Source organism: Chanodichthys erythropterus, chromosome 5 (genome assembly GCF_024489055.1).
Source record: "Chanodichthys erythropterus isolate Z2021 chromosome 5, ASM2448905v1, whole genome shotgun sequence".
Taxonomy (NCBI): Eukaryota; Metazoa; Chordata; class Actinopteri; order Cypriniformes; family Xenocyprididae; genus Chanodichthys; species Chanodichthys erythropterus.
The window spans coordinates 10,038,593-10,052,794 of record NC_090225.1 but is presented as its reverse complement, the minus strand read 5'-3'; the positions used below and the strand labels follow the sequence as shown (position 1 = coordinate 10,052,794).

Here is a 14,202-nt window from a genome sequence, read left to right as displayed (position 1 = left end):
TTTCCATATGAAAATCTTTGCATTAATGCTCCACAATTTAACGCCAAATCTATCAGATTTCTCTGTCCACTTCCCATCTCTCTTTTAAAAACTGAAGAATATGTCATTTTGGATGTGATTTAGGCTGCACTGCTGCTCAACAGGAACTTGAAGAGGCTATTTTGTGATTATTGCCATTAGCCGATAACCATCCATATGCTTGGAAGACTAAATTTTGAGGAAATACTATGTGTAAAAGGCATAACAGCATTGTTATTTGCCATCTGCTACACAGCTTTGTAGACCTACAGTATATCAGTCAACACTTAAATAACATTTTATGAAATAAATAAATAAATAAATAAAATGTATGCATAATAAAATTATATATGTATTGTAAAATTGTATTTTAATTATATTTACATAAATATATATAACCATAGAATTATAAAATTAAATAACAAAAAAAACAAAAAAAACATGCAAGTTCCCAGCTATGGTTCTTCATGAATCTATTTCTCTCTATCTATTTCAAACAAAGACAAGAAATCCTGAAAATATAACTTAATATATCTAGGTTGATGATCTATCTCATGTCTGCTGTATATAAAAAAAAAAAAAAAAATTAAAAAAAAGCAAGTTGCTTAATGGTTAATTGTATTGTATATTATAGATGGCTTAATTTATTTATGTGTTATGTATTCATGTGTTTGTGCCTCAGTGTGTTTACAGAATATTCCAGGACTGTAATGTGAGTGACATAATAGAGGCCTAATCAACTTTTGTCACAGTTGCATTTAAAATGTGCAGTGAAAACTATATGAGCCTGTGGCATGGACATTAATCTCAATTAGGGTGGCAGTAACAAATTGCGCTGCAACACATAAAATACAAAAGATACGACAATTAAAGGAGAAGTGTGTAATTTTTGGGATGTTTTAGTACTTGCTCCCCCAATTTAACATATAATTCATAGGCTGAATTTCCTCAAATTGGTGCTACCAAAACATGGAATATGTTTGAGCATCACGACCAATACTGAGCAACACTTGCTCTACCAATGGCATGAATTTAGGGCGGGAATTATGTTAGTGTGACTATCAGTAGAGAGATGCAAATGAGCTGTTTAAACTGAACATGTTGACTGATTATAACGGGTTCTATTTGCTTTTGACGTGACGGTCACATCCAGTGCAGGCAAATGTCAGACATTAAGCGACTGTACGCCACTGGGCGGGGCCTATGGTGCTATGATGTAAAACTATTTGGCAAAGCCTTGCTTTGGAGGCAGTCATATGCAAATGTATAAATTTGTCTATGTGACGTCACAGATCCCACATTGCCAGAACAAGGCCTTTTTGGAGCTTGAATAAATGCTTGGTTTATAATGAGGAGGGCATTTTAAGCCATGAAACTATGATGTTTTAATGGTACAAAGACCTCTTATATGTCAAAAGATCAGGGCAAATTTGATTTCCCATGTCATGACCCCTTTAAAATTCATTAAAATTTGATTAAATCATGTCAAATACAGCCCCTCTGTGAGTGGTTTAATATTATTTACATAACTCTCATTATGGCCCTGTTTACATCTGGTATTAAGATGCATTTTGTGGAAAAGGGAGACACATACTCGTTAACACCTGATATTTTAATCCGTCTCTTTTGTCCACTTTCAACCACTTCTGTCCTGATTTCTTTGAGGGGAGGGTCTATGGGTGGGTAAATGTATGGGTTTTTCAGATCTTTCGATCTAATGGACAAAATAAGGTCACGCAATTTACATACGAACGTGCCTGCAGATGACGGAAAAACATACAGAGAACATCAGCTTTCATTTCTGCTCTGATAGCTGCAAGACTGACCGAACGCTGTGAGTGCGTGTTAGATATAAGGAATAAGCGTTTACACTGCGAAAGCAATCAGTTCGAATATGTTTTCAAATACCTCTGAAAGTGGTAGAAAGTGGACGCTCAAAACGTTTACACCCCGTTTACACCTGTTTTTAGCGTGGTCCACTTGTTATCCGATCAACCAAAATGCATCTTAATACCAGCTGTAAACAGTGCCAGAGATTTAAGTGTCAAACAATATATATACTCGTACAGTATTCAGCTATAAAAAACCCATTCAACACAAAATTGAGCCACTGAAGGTTCTCAATGTACATCTGAAACACAACCCTCTCTGTCTCTCGGCCTCCATTCTTTCCCTCCCTTTGCTCTGTCTGCCTCATGCTGATAGCAATGAAAGTGATCTACGGGGGAGGCCATACACACACAAGTACTCACAGTAACAGTGTGTGTGTGTGTTTGTTACGCTGTGGGAAGGTTTGTCCTGCTGTGTTAAGCTCATGTATGGACTAAATCGACAAAGGCTTTCAGTCACACACACACACTATCCCACATCCTAAGAGACTTACACCACAGCAGCACTAATGAGACACATATAGGCCACTGTCTTTCAGACGGGAGCATGAAAAACCATACTATACTCAACACTCAAATCATACTATAAGCGATGTCAGTCATTGCATAATTGTTTGATTATGATTATTTGCTCTAATTGGAATACTTTGAGATAATAGTGTTCTGCCATCCAAATAAGAGAATGTTAAGTTAACATTAGAAATGCCATGAAATGCATATTTTTATGTGTCTTTTTCCAGCACACTGAGAACAGTCAGCTTTATATTAGCTGCGTGATTACCTTTTAACATGTATGAGAAATTCGTTCTGGGTTAATTTTATATTCACATTCACACAAATCTAAATCTTTACGATCGTTACAGGTTATAATTCAAGGTAACATTATGCAACAACACAGAGGAGGAGCGTTATGGTTTACATGAAGATAAAGATGAAGAGAGCGTAGCACTTGAAATCAAGAAATGTGAAATTTCACTGGTATCTAAAATGTTGGTATCGTATGCAATAACTTTATTTATTAAGGTAGGGCCAGTAAATATCTGAGTCAATTATTATTATTTTTTATTTTAACTAAGTGAGAGTAACACTTGTAAATAATAACATGATGACAATTTTCTGTTAATCAAACAGTAACCTACACATGTATTGATTTGAACTGTACTGCAGAAAGACTAGTATCATTATATGATTTATAACAATTTTGTTTTGACTTGGTATCAATTTCAGGACTGGTAGGCTACTTTTGACTTACTATATAGTAATATATTGGTGGCAATTTAAAGAGACATCACTTAGGCAATGGTCTATTGCTACACATTGTCACAGAGGATGAAATCCTAGAATGTGATAATCATGATGGATGTTACTGACCTGATATGATCGTATATCCAATTCCACGTGGTCGACCCAAGTCCTGATCGATTGCCCTGATCTTACGGACTTCAAAACCCTACAGACACACAGAGAGATAAAAGTGAAAAACATGAAATTATGCACACACAAAAAAATGTGCACCAAATATTTTGTCTTTAGTTTGAACATTAGATCTATTGTTTTATAATTTGTTTTTAAAATGCTTTGCATGAAAAGTGTGCTTGTGCTGTCGTTCTTTAAACTAAATGGTTTTATTTTGTCTAATGCAATGACAATTAGACATTTTAAAGGTTTAGTTCACCCAAAAATGGACATTCTGTCATTAATTACTCACCCTCATGTCGTTCCACACCTGTAAGACCTTCGTTCATCTTCTGAACACAAATTAAGAAATTTTTTATAAAATGCGATGGCTCAGTGAGGCCTCCATTGACAGCAAGATAATTTACACTTTCAATGCCCAGAAAGCTACTAAAAACATGCTTAAAACAGTTCATGTGACTACAGTGGTTCAACCTTAATGTTTTGAAGTGACGAGAATACTTTTTGTGAAAAAAAAACAATAATAAAAAAAAAATGTGATGGGCGATTTCAAAACACTGCTTCATGAAGCTTTGAAGCTTTACGAATCTTTTGTTTCAAATCAGTGGTTCAGAGAGTGAAAGTTACATGATTTCATTAAACGAGGCTTCGTTACGTCATAAGTGTTTCGAAATTTCAATGGTTCATGTGCAGTTTGATACGTGCTCCAAACTACTGATTTGAAACAAAAGATTTGTAAAGCTTCAAAGCTTCTTGAAGCTTAATTTTTTTGTTACATAAAAAGTATTCTCGTCACTTCATAACATCAAGGTTGAACCACTGTAGTCACGTGAACTGTTTTAAATATATCTTTAGTACCTTTCTGGGTATTTGAAAGTTTAAATTGACTTGATGTCCATGGAGGCCTCACTGAGCCACAGGATTTTATCAAAAAAAATTTAATTTGTGTTCTGAAGATGAACAAAGGTCTTACGGGTGTGGAACGACATGAGGGTGAGTAATTAATGACAGAATTTTCATTTTTGGGTGAACTAACCCTTTAAGTGTCCAAATACTTTTTGGCACCATTGTTTTTCTCGAGTGCAACTGTTAAGGACATGGCCTGATGAGGGAAGTTACACTGACATCAGCTTCAAGAACGAACAAATCAAATGAGACATGAAAAATAGAAAACGGTGAAATATTCTGAGTTAGAGGACTCTTTGATCCTGAATGAGAAAACGTACAGATGCTTACAGAGAAAAGTGAGAGAGCATCTGCCATTGATCCAGCTAATAGTGTCTGAGAGCTGTTTATGCTTCATTTCTGCCAACACTCTACTGCTATTACAGCACACAATCAATTATAGCACGTTTAGCGCAAGAACGTGAGTCGGAGAGAGGGAGAAATGGATGACAAAAGGGGGGAGGGAGCGACTGAAAGGAGGATGAAGTGTGGCTGAAGTAATTTGCGAGCTATTCTCTTGCCGTCCGCACAAGTGGAATGTTCAATCATGCACATGTCTCTCTCTATCTCTTTCCTTTCCTCTCATCCTTAAATATTTCGGCCTGCACCTTCTCATCCACTCCTCCATCCTCCCTCCATCCGTGTCTCTTCTCTTGCACCATTTCAGATCAAGCGCTTGACAGCCAAATTGTGTTTGCCCCTAAAAAGCCTCTAAATGTCACCCTGACAAAAGAAAACGCCAAACAGCTGTGAAAATACTCCCCACTTTTCTTGCAAAACGTTGTTTTTCTCTACGTTTTAGCAGTTCTCAAAGTTTGGTCCATTTGGCAGGTGGATTCAGCTTTCTTTAACATGAGCATGAACCGCAGAGCTGTGCTTGTGTCAAGGTTTGAATAGTTTGCATGGCAGTCACCACATGCTTGTAGATGACGCAACTACACCTCTCTACAGAGCATTCAAAAGTACCTGTGTATTCTAAAAATAATAATAATAAAAAAAAAAACTATTTTTCATAAAAAGTTTTCATTACATTATAGTTTTGGAAGCAAATTTCGATTTAAGAGTAAGAATTAAAATAATTGTGAGATATATAATTGATTATAATAAAATAATTGTGAGATACACTTCTGTTCAAAAGTTTGGGCTCCACTTTTTCAACCCTTAAATGCATACCTCGGGTCTTTAGTGACCCGGGACGTCATTCATAACTCTCCTCCTCATTCATTTTTTAAAGTTAGACATCAACCTTCTTGATATTCCTCAATCAATTAATTATAAAGAATATAACAAGAAAAAATCATAAAATTATAAAAGAATGCCTTTTTTGTATTCATTTATTGTAAAAATTTTTATAGGGTCGCTAACGACCCGAGGTGTGTATGAGTGTACGTATATTTTTTTCTGCACAACAATAATTGAATCTTAGATGATGGAATAAGTGCAATTCACCTTTATTCCACAAGGTGGCAATGTCTGATACACAATGCTGAAGTGACAACTCATTCAGACAGAAAACGATATTATAAGAAAAACATGAAATGGCTCAGCGATTTACTGCAGAACAAGTACTGAAAGCAATCAAATATGACTGTAACTGTTACAGGATGAATCTGGTGAAGCGGTTAGCGATCGAAATATTGATTTTGAAGATGTTGAAAATTATATAGTTTTAAGAATACGTTTGAGATCGCGAATGGGCTCATATTCGTGACCTCAAACATAAAACTAGCCTATTATTTGCTGAATTTACTGGCAAATGAGCTCTGACGTGGACAGTGATGATGGCATAAAACATCTGCTCAAACTGAGCCCTTTCAAGCTCCAAAAGGTAACAAAATACGATTTATTTTATTCTTCTGTAATTGTTACTCTAATATCAGAGGAGTTTTATATTATCGCGACAGGTAGAGATCCTTCCGTGGTAGATATAGATCCGGGTCGATAAAGACCCAAATATGTAAGAATGATTGGCGAAACAGTCATGCATTTAAGGGTTAAAGGAAATTAACAGTAAATTAACAGTGGCAGTCAAGACATTTATAATGTTACAAAACATTTCTATTTCAAATAAATCTGTTCTTTTGAACATTCTTTTAATCCTGAAGAAATATATATATTACGGATTTCATAAAAATATTAAGCAGCATAACTGTTAACACTGATAAAAATAAGAAATGTTTCTTGAGCAGCAAATTAGAATGGTTATTGAAAGATCATGTGATACTGAAGTAATGATGCTTTTATCATGCTCAGTTATCAGCTTTTATCACAGGAATAAATTACATTTTAAAATATATTCAAACAGAAAGCAATTGTAAAAATATTTCACTATATTTTTTATTGTATTTTTGATCAAATAAATCCACCCTTAGTGAACATAGAAGACTTATAAAATATATTATACAAACTAACAAAAAACAAAAAAAAACAACAACTATTGAATGGTTTAAAGTGCACAATTTAGAATAAGTCACAACTGTAACATAAAAGTAACATTGTGACATTTAAAAATCACACTGTGAGATTAAAAGTGACATTGTGAGGCACAATTATAAGAAATAAAGTTGCAATTTTCCGCAGTTTTATTATTATTTCATTATAAGGCATGAAAGAGCTTCGATATATAGTAGATATTTCAGTATTAACAATTTTCTAGGAGCACTCTTAAATTATTAGTTTACCTGAAAAGTTCTGTCATTATTTACCCAAAACAATTTTTTTAACAACATTTTTTTAAAAGAATCTTCGTTATCTTCACTAAATAAATACAATAAATCATACTGGTTTGGGACAATGTGAGGGTGAGTAAATAATTATTGCTTTGAAAGTGTTTCTACAATGTAAAAAAAACATTGAGATGAGAGGGCTAACTGATCTATCTCCAGGTGTTTGTGTGAAAGCGACGCACCTGAGCTGTAGCGAGAGATGGGGTTAAGAGGTGTGTTTTGACAGATGACCCCCGACAGATCTGCGTGTTTGATATCTGTTTGCATGTAAATGTCAGTAGCCTTGAGAACTCTCCACACCCATTCAGTCACTTAGCCTGAGGCCCGTTGACTGAGCCAACACATTTGTACACGAGCATGTGTGTGTGTGTGTGTGAGGGAAGATAAGCTTTAAGCTCTCTGCGTGTGGCTAAGTGTATGTGTCAACATTGTTTTATATGAACATGCTAGTGTGACGTGTGCCGTTATTGAGGGCGTACGTGTTTAGAGTGTCTAATTCTCAGCACAAAGGCCTCTTGTCTTTTTTTAATAGTGCTTCCTCAACTTCTCCAGAATTGATGTAGGAAATAAGGAATGAAATGCCAAAATCAATCACGTCCACTTGGAACTTGATGCTGACCGCCACATTTAGACAGGACAACTGGTCTAAAGTCATCACTGTCTTCTTATTCCTGACCTTCCTGAGAAGACTGATAGATCTGTGTCACAACGCTTCACTTCTGACACGCTCATGAGTTAATGTGCATGCAAATGGACACCAGAGAGAGATAAATGGAGGGAGAGAGAAAATATGGGCATGGAAGAAAGAGAAATAGATAAAAAGCAGAGATTAAAGAGTCTGAGAAGTAATTAATTCTGGATGGAAAACCACTAACCTAAAACACTGTCTAAAGTAAACAATTAATCAATAAGCAATATTAATCTATATGCAATATTGATATTTTACATTATATACACTATAATGCCAAAAGTATTGGGACACCCCTCCAAATCATTGAATTCAGGTGTTCCAATCACTTCCATGGCCACATGTGTATAAAATCAAGCACCTAGGCATGCAGACTGCTTCTGCAAACATTTGTGAAAGAATGGGGAGCTCAGTGAATTCATGTGTGGTACCGTGATAGGACGCCTCCTGTGCAATAAGTCCATTCGTGAAATTTCCTCACTACTAAATATTCCACGGTCAACGGTTAGTGGTATCATAACAAAGTGGAAGCAATTGGGAACAACAGCAACTCAGCCGTGAAGTGGTAGGCCACTTAAAATCACAGAGCGGGGTCAGTGCATGCTGAGGCGCACAGTACACAGAAGTCACCAACTTTCTGCAGAGTCAATAGCTACAAACCTCCAAACTTCATGTGGCCTTCAGATTAGCTCAAAAACAGTGCGTTAGAGAGCTTCATGGAATGGGTTTCCATGGCTGAGCAGCTGCATCCAAGCCTTACATCACAAGTGCGATGCAAAGCGTCAGATGCAGTGGTGTAAAGCACGCCGCCACTGGACTCTAGAGCAGTGGAGACGTATTCTCTGGAGTGACGAATCACGCTTCTTTGTCTGGTAATCCGATGGACGAGTCTGGGTTTGGCAGCTGCCAGGAGAACGGTACTTGCCTGACTGCATTGTGCCAAGTGTAAAGTTTGGTGGAGGGGGATTATGGTGTGGGGTTGTTTTTCAGGGGTTGGGCTTGGCCCCTTAGTTCCAGTGAAAGGAACTCTTAATGCTTCAGCATACCAAAATATTTTGGCCCCTTCCTGTTCCAACATGACTGTGCGCCAATGCACAAAGCATGGTCCATAAAGACATGGATGAACGAGTTTGGTGTGGAGGAACTTGACTGGCCTGCACAGAGTCCTGACCTCAACCCGACAGAACACCTTTGGGATGAATTAGAGCGGAATCACTGCCGGACCTCACAAATACGCTTCTAGAAGAATGGCCAAAAAATCCCATAAACACACTCCTAAACCTTGTGGAAAGCCTTCCCAGAAGAGTTGAGGCTGTTATAGCTGCAAAGGGTGAGCCAACTCCATATTAAACCCTACGGATTAAGAATGGGATGTCATTAAAATTCATGTGCACGTAAAGGCAGGCGTCGCAAAACTTTTGGCAATATAGTGTATATATTACACATTTTACATGCAATTAATTTTTTTCAGAGTAACACGTTAAAAATATTTAACACAATTAACGCAGCATCCCTTTTCTCCATCATATTTAATAAAATATATATTATATATATATTATACATTGTTTTATAAGCTATTCAGAGAGTTTGAAATTTCAGAAAATTTTGCTTATAAAGGCAGCACTGTATTGAAAACATTATATTTTTATTCTTCTTCAATACAAATTTCTGTATTTAATTCAGCCTGAAATGCAAGTTTACAGACTTAAACTTTGTTTTTGCATCATTTCATTCTTAGGAGTGAATTATGTTTATTGGTTTATGTACATTTAAATTTAAGATTACATTTTGAAATATAGCTGCTACTCTGGTTTCATTAAGAACTATTTTCTTTAGTGCAGAAAAACTTGATTGTAACTGGCAATATTGTATCTAAAATATGAGTTATTTAAAGGTGGTAAAGAGGATGTTTTGTTTTATACATTTTTGCAATATTACTTGAAACTGTCTTTACTAACGGATAAAAGACTATTTATTAGGTGCACTGAAAGTAATAATATTAATATACATCATCTGTGCACGAGGTAGGGCCTTAAAAACATCAGCCAATCGTTTACGAGCTGTGATCGCGTAAACGATTGGTCCTCTGGCTTGTCAATCACTGCCATGACGTTCCTTGTGAGAGACGAGCGCGGCTGCGCACTCCAGTAACTTTCCACACTCTACAGGCGCCGCATGCAATGTTTTTGTCAGGAGACAGGAGTAACAACTGCAGATTATGAGTTACCTGCGGTGAGTCCGACATAATGAATCCAAAAAAACACGACACAGTGAATGCCGGTGGTAAACACTCGTGTTCCTATATTCGTGCACGATTTTTGGGAGGCGTTCCTTTGAAGTGAGCTGTGAAGGAGGGGGGTTGTTCTTACGCATGCGCTTATTTCAAAAACTCACTAACAGTCTTTGGATTCTCAGTCGACGAAAAAATCCTCTCTACATTTTATTGAACTGTTGTTTAGTATAAAATCAATACAGCAGTTCAGTGAGTGCAAATATATGATTTTTGGTTTATGATCTGTTGGTGGCTTTAAAGTAATTATTCTACTCTGATTCCACTTTTAATTCCACAGACAGAAAAAAAAAACACATGTCCCCAGAGCCTGCGATGGTGTGTTTGTCACAGTGAGTAAATTGACACAGGAATGAACGACCGGTGGTGAATCTCGGGCTGAATGACCTTTTGTGGGCCCTTATGCTGAGCAGGTCACATCATAAACCTATCACTATAATTACAGGAATACTCCAGCGAGAGTTCACAGGTGTAAATGCTGCTTCTCCAATAATTATTGTCTAATTACTCAACACACACTCTATCACTCTTTGTCAGCCAAACTGCCTCTCTCTCTTTCTGTCTCTCTTTCTCATTCTCATTCTCTGGAGCTACTTTACTTTTTCCTCCAACATGTATTACTGTTTTATTGTTTCTACCTAAATATTATCTGACTGTGACTCAAAACCTAGTAAAATTACATCCTATCTAACATGCTTATGAGGCCCAAATATGCTGTCTATGTAGGCAGCTCACAAGGATTTGTGCAAAAGTATCTGGATGAATCTCACAAAAACATTATCTAGGACGAGGTTTACAATTGAGAATAATGGAAATAACAAACACATTATTAAAGAATTTGAGAGAGACCTTTTCCTTAAAGAATTAGTTCACTTCAGAATTAACATTTCCTGATAATTTACTCACTCCCATGTCATCCAAGATGTTTATGTCTTTCTTTCTTGAGTCGAAAAGAAATTATGGTTTTCGTGGAAAACATTACAGGATTATTCTCCATATAGTGGACTTCAGTGGCTACCAACGGGTTGAAGGTCCAAATTGCAGTTTCATTGCTGCTTCAAAGGGCTCTATATGATCCCAGCCGAAGAATAAGGGTCTTGTCTAGTGAAACAATCTGTCATTTTCTAAAAAAAATTAAAAAATAAATACTTTTTAACCACAAATGCTCATCTTGCACTTGCTCTGCAATGCGCTACGCATGATGTAATCATGTTGGAAAGGTCACGCGTGACATAGGCGGAAGTACAGCAGTAGGGCGAAAAACTCTTATTTTCTCCTCCAACTTCAAAATCATCCGGCATCGCTGTTTTATCTGCGTTTGACTTAGTCTTTGCACGTTTGCTTTATAAACACTTGCTCTGTACTTCCGCCTATGTTACGTGTGACCTTTCCAACATGATTATTATCGCAAAGCTAGTGCAAGATGAGCATTTGTTGTTAAAAAGTATATCATTTTTTTATTTGTTGAAAAATGTCCAATCGTTTCACTAGATAAGACCCTTATTCCTTGTCTGGGATCGTGTAGAGCCATTTAAAGCTGCACTGAAACTGCAATTTGGACCTTCAACCCATTGGACCCCAGTGAAGTCCACTATATGGAAAAAAATCCTGGAACATTTTCCTCAAAAACCTTAATTTTGAAACACCCATTTAAAGGTGCAGAATGTGATATTGACAGCTAGTGGTTAAAATGAGCACTGCAATCCAAATTCAAAATATTGGAGAGAGTTGTTTCCCCCACCCCTCCTTTTAGGTTGGGCAGAATGTGTGATCTCTGACCCAGTTCGTTTGCTGGCTTACATTACTGTGTTTTCTGCCAACTCTCAACCTGGGGTGACAAAATATTATTGGGTAAATTGGCAGTGGGTGAAATCACACAGACCAAACAAAACAGACATTCCAACACAGAATGTCAACAAGTATGTGAACTTAGTATGTTTCCTGAATATCTGCAAACATATTATAGTATTTTTATGCTTTAGTACAGTCAAAAAATTACATAGGCATCTTTAAATACTACTGAATTAAATACAAAGTAAGACTGAATGTATGTGTGTGTACTGACTGGTGGTGCGTCCTCCATTAAATTAGTGCTGTAGGGTAGGTTGGTGAAGATGGGGTCCATATCTTGTACATCAGTGATGGTAATTGCCAAATTAGACAGACTAGAGAGTGGACGGCGTTTATCCTGGTCCTGTTACAACAAAACAAATAAATTTTTTACTTGGCTTCAGAACTGACAAAGTTCCACACAATAATTTGACAATGTAGAGCTCTACTGTGTGTGTTTTCTAACCGTGGCGTTAACAGTGAGCTGATAGGCAATTGTCGTCTCATAGTCCAGCGCTCTCGTCACAGTAACGATTCCTCTGGCCCCGTCAATGGAGAAGAATGGAGAGGGAGGCTGGAAGGAGAAGAGCACACTGCCGCCTACGCCTTGATCCGGGTCTGTCGCGTTCACCATGAACACTGATGTTCCGACTGGAGTGTTCTATACACACACACACACACAAAGAGAGAGAACAATGATACAAGTTAATAATAGTAATACTTGCATATTAAGCAATATTTAATGCTGTGTTTAAGCATATTTCAGATGATGAGTGACAGCTCTTATCTCTGTCATTTCACCTGTCATTAAGTGACACACATCTGAGATGATCATCAGACCCCTACTGTCACTGAGACATGATGCAGTCAGTCAGCACCAAAGAAAACATACACAGACTAAAATGCTAGATGAGCATTTTCACATGCTCCCCAAGTTTTAACACAGTATTTATTCATTATCTTCAGGGATGGGGTCTAAATGTGTGAATTTGATCAAAACTGGTCCAGGTCAAATTTTACTCTAAACAAGTCAGTCTGAAAATGATATATTAGAAAAATAATGCAATGAAAATTATTTTTAAAAATGTAAAGATAATGATAATGACAATTTAGCATACCCAATCATGTCCCTCTTTATCTTCATATTTATTAATTCTCATTATTTTCAATGCTGGTTCTCTTTACTGTACTACATTACTGTAATATATATTTATTTAAATCAACATAAAATCCATACAAAAGAAATACTACTGTGATATATAAACACTTATTAGTATCTATTTTGATTTTTTTTTTTTTTTTTTTTTTTTGCTGTACTGAGAATTTTGTGGGAAATGTGCAACAAAATCTTTTTAGGTTTCATTTTCTTTATGCAAAACATAAATTATTTTTCTTACTTTTGATTTTGTGGTAAAATTTGACCCAGACATATTCTTGACAGATTTAATTAAACTTGCTCATAAATACACTGTTTAAAAGTTTAGGTGTCAGTCAGTTTGTTTTTTTGTTGAAATTAATGTATTAATTTAAGAAATTAATACATTTATTCAAAAATGATGCATTCAATTGATCAAAAGATATTTAGCAGCACAAATGTTTTCAACACTGATATATGAAATGTTTCTTGAGCACCAAATCGGCATATTAGAATGACACTGAAGACTAGAGTTTTTGATCAAAGAAATGCAGCCTTGGTGAGCATTAGAGATATCCTTCAAAAACATTTTAAAAAACATACCAACCCTAAACCTTTAATGGTAGTGCATCATCAAAGCGGCTACACACCATCTATACATACAGTATATCTGTGCATATCAACACTAGACAAATGCAAGTCTATATGGAACAGGAAATGCAACTTCATGAACACTTGTGGAGGGTCACAGCTGACTATGAACAACCAGCTGTATTATTCATACTTATGTACGCTATTTGCATATAAGTATGCCACCGTATTACTCCCAGAATCCCTAGGCCACAGAAAGAGAGCAAAAGAGACACTTCCTTTTCCAAAACCAGATTCTTCCTGAGAGAAAGAAGTTGTACTTCAGCAAGCTCTCACTCTTTATCTCTTTCAATAAAACAGGAGATATCCATCCTTTGAAAAGAAAGGATTAGAAAAGATTCAGATAAACTATTGGAGAAAAAGAAAGCATGAGAGGTATAAAGGACAAAGATAAAAGAGAGAGAAAAGAGGATTAGAAAAAAGTTGGAATCATAAGAAGGAATGAAGATAGATGTGGACAGTGAATTCTTGCCTCGACTTGATAACGTCCTCTCACACTTTCACTGCTCAGCTGCCCTCAGCTCCTCCACGCTAAAGTTCATGCACCTCAAAAACAACCACTTTTGGTCAACTGAGGACACTGGACCACTTTTTTATTGTTCAAATGAATAATT

General features: G+C 36.4%; 1 protein-coding gene across 1 annotated transcript in view; it reads right to left on the bottom strand.

Annotated features, from left to right (window-relative positions):
• Positions 1-14,202, bottom strand: part of cdh23 (cadherin-related 23) — a 256,259-nt gene that overhangs the window by 150,626 nt on the left and 91,431 nt on the right. Inside the window, exons 6-8 of the mRNA XM_067386032.1 lie at positions 12,269-12,463; positions 12,038-12,166; positions 3,279-3,357 (exon numbers count right to left, since the gene is read on the bottom strand). Of these exons, the coding sequence (XP_067242133.1) occupies positions 3,279-3,357; positions 12,038-12,166; positions 12,269-12,463 (403 nt within the window). The remainder of the gene's footprint in view (positions 1-3,278; positions 3,358-12,037; positions 12,167-12,268; positions 12,464-14,202) is intronic.